The 1,842-nt window shown below is 29.0% G+C and overlaps 1 protein-coding gene across 2 annotated transcripts in view; it reads right to left on the reverse strand.

Moving 5' to 3' along the window:
• Positions 1-1,842, reverse strand: part of AOMT3 (flavonoid 3',5'-methyltransferase-like) — a 5,403-nt gene that overhangs the window by 2,968 nt on the left and 593 nt on the right. The window contains exons 2-3 of one of the 2 annotated variants that reach the window (XM_006363411.2): positions 1,273-1,353; positions 415-500 (exon numbers count right to left, since the gene is read on the reverse strand). In XM_006363411.2, coding sequence (XP_006363473.1) covers positions 415-500; positions 1,273-1,326 — 140 coding nt within the window. In that variant the 5' untranslated portion in view covers positions 1,327-1,353. 2 annotated transcript variants of the gene reach the window in all.

Below are 1,842 nucleotides of genomic sequence, written 5' to 3' on the forward strand. Positions count from 1 at the left end.
ATATATTTATTAAATCAAAAGTTGACTTCTATACCAATATAATTTTTCGAAGACACCCCTGACTAAGGGTGGATCTGCCCCTACAATGATTTTTTTTTTTTACACTAATCATCAAAGTTATCTATAGCCTACAAGCGTTAAAATTAAGACATGTATCATAGGTCTAATTCAACCTAAAGCTAGTTCAAAAGATTAAAATTACTCGAGCCATATTAAAAAAACTACTTATTCCCTTCACCATCGATGTGCGACTTCTTCATTAAATTATTACTTATTGTTTGTCCTGAAAATTACCTATAATTACTTTATAAGTTTAGTCATATAAATTTTATTTATACCCTTTAATGCACAAAAAATTAATTTCATAATGCAAACATTCCATGGAGTTAATAAGATCCAAAAATTGGGACTTACACTATTTTATACTTATCGAATGAGGCTTGTCTGAGTTCTTTTAGTTGCTCATGCTCTCTTGGATAAACACTGGTTTCCAAAATATACTGCAATCAAATGTAAAAAAATAACATGTTAGAAAATCAGGATAACATTGGTTTTATAGGCTATTTATATTTTCTTTTTTAAATTTTGCGCTTGTTTACGAGATATCTTCATTTTTACACCTAATGAAATCAGAAAAAAACCATTTTTATCCATTTAATTTGTAAATTAAATAGTCAAAAGATCTCATTTCCTCGAAATTTAGTTATATTATAGCTATAGTTATAGAGGTGATAAAACGAATGTAATGAGTCAAATTTAGAAGGTCCAACGGGCTAAGTTAATAAATGGGCTAAAAACCTAACCTGCTCAAAGTTTGTTTGGATCAATATGAATCGGATCAAAATGGATTTTAAAATAAATAAGGGAAAATTTCATAAATGACTAATGTTTAGAGCAAACTAATTAGAAATCTATATAGTTGGGGTATTTATCATTCATAGCCAGAGGAGAGAGGCAAACAAGATTATTGAGAAAGAGCACAGCTAGAGGTGGAGTGGGTGAGAGAGGAGAGATGCTATAGATACAAACTATATTCAACGAATTCAGATTGTATCAACGAATACAATCTGATACAAGTTGTATCACTTATATTCATTTAATCTTATATTCATTCGCGATACATAAATAGAAAATTACATTTGATACGAGTACTTTCCTCCTTTTTTTGGCTGTGCACAATTGATACAATCGAAAGAATAATGTCTATGTTTTGCAGTATCTTATAAAATATAGAGAGAGGCGAGCGAAATTGCGAGAGAGTAGAAAACTGACCTTCTTGAGGGCTTCACTTCGCAGAATAGTGCCATGTCCACTTTTTTCTGCCATTGATTTAATATAAAGTCCTCACAGATTCTAAGAAGAAAAAAAAAGGTCATCATTCTCGATTTTATATATATTATTAATTTTTTATATATATAATACACTATCAAAATCATTTAAAAGATATCTACAATTATCCGTATAAAAAGTGAGATTTTATAATCTTAAATAAGATAAGTTATATGATACTCCTATAATAAGTAATGTAAACAATAGTGTGATTAAGATTCCTCCATCGTTATTCCGTTAATTAAACACCTTAAATTCTAGCTCTTTAGAATAAATAAGAAAAGTTTGTTAGGAGCATCGTCTCTAGAAATGCACTCTACAATCACACGAATTCAAATTCAATCAATCCCTAAATTGAGGGTGGGGGGGGGGGGGTTTGGGTAAATTTCTTTTTTTTTTTTTTAAAAAAATGTTAGCCAAAACCTATTCAATTAATTAAAAATAGTAATACTTACTTAATCATTTTCTCAAAAGGTTTAGTCAATTAATTCAAAATGATATTCATGCTTTAAT

Source organism: Solanum tuberosum, unplaced genomic scaffold (genome assembly GCF_000226075.1).
Source record: "Solanum tuberosum cultivar DM 1-3 516 R44 unplaced genomic scaffold, SolTub_3.0 scf00439, whole genome shotgun sequence".
Classification (NCBI taxonomy): domain Eukaryota; kingdom Viridiplantae; phylum Streptophyta; class Magnoliopsida; order Solanales; family Solanaceae; genus Solanum; species Solanum tuberosum.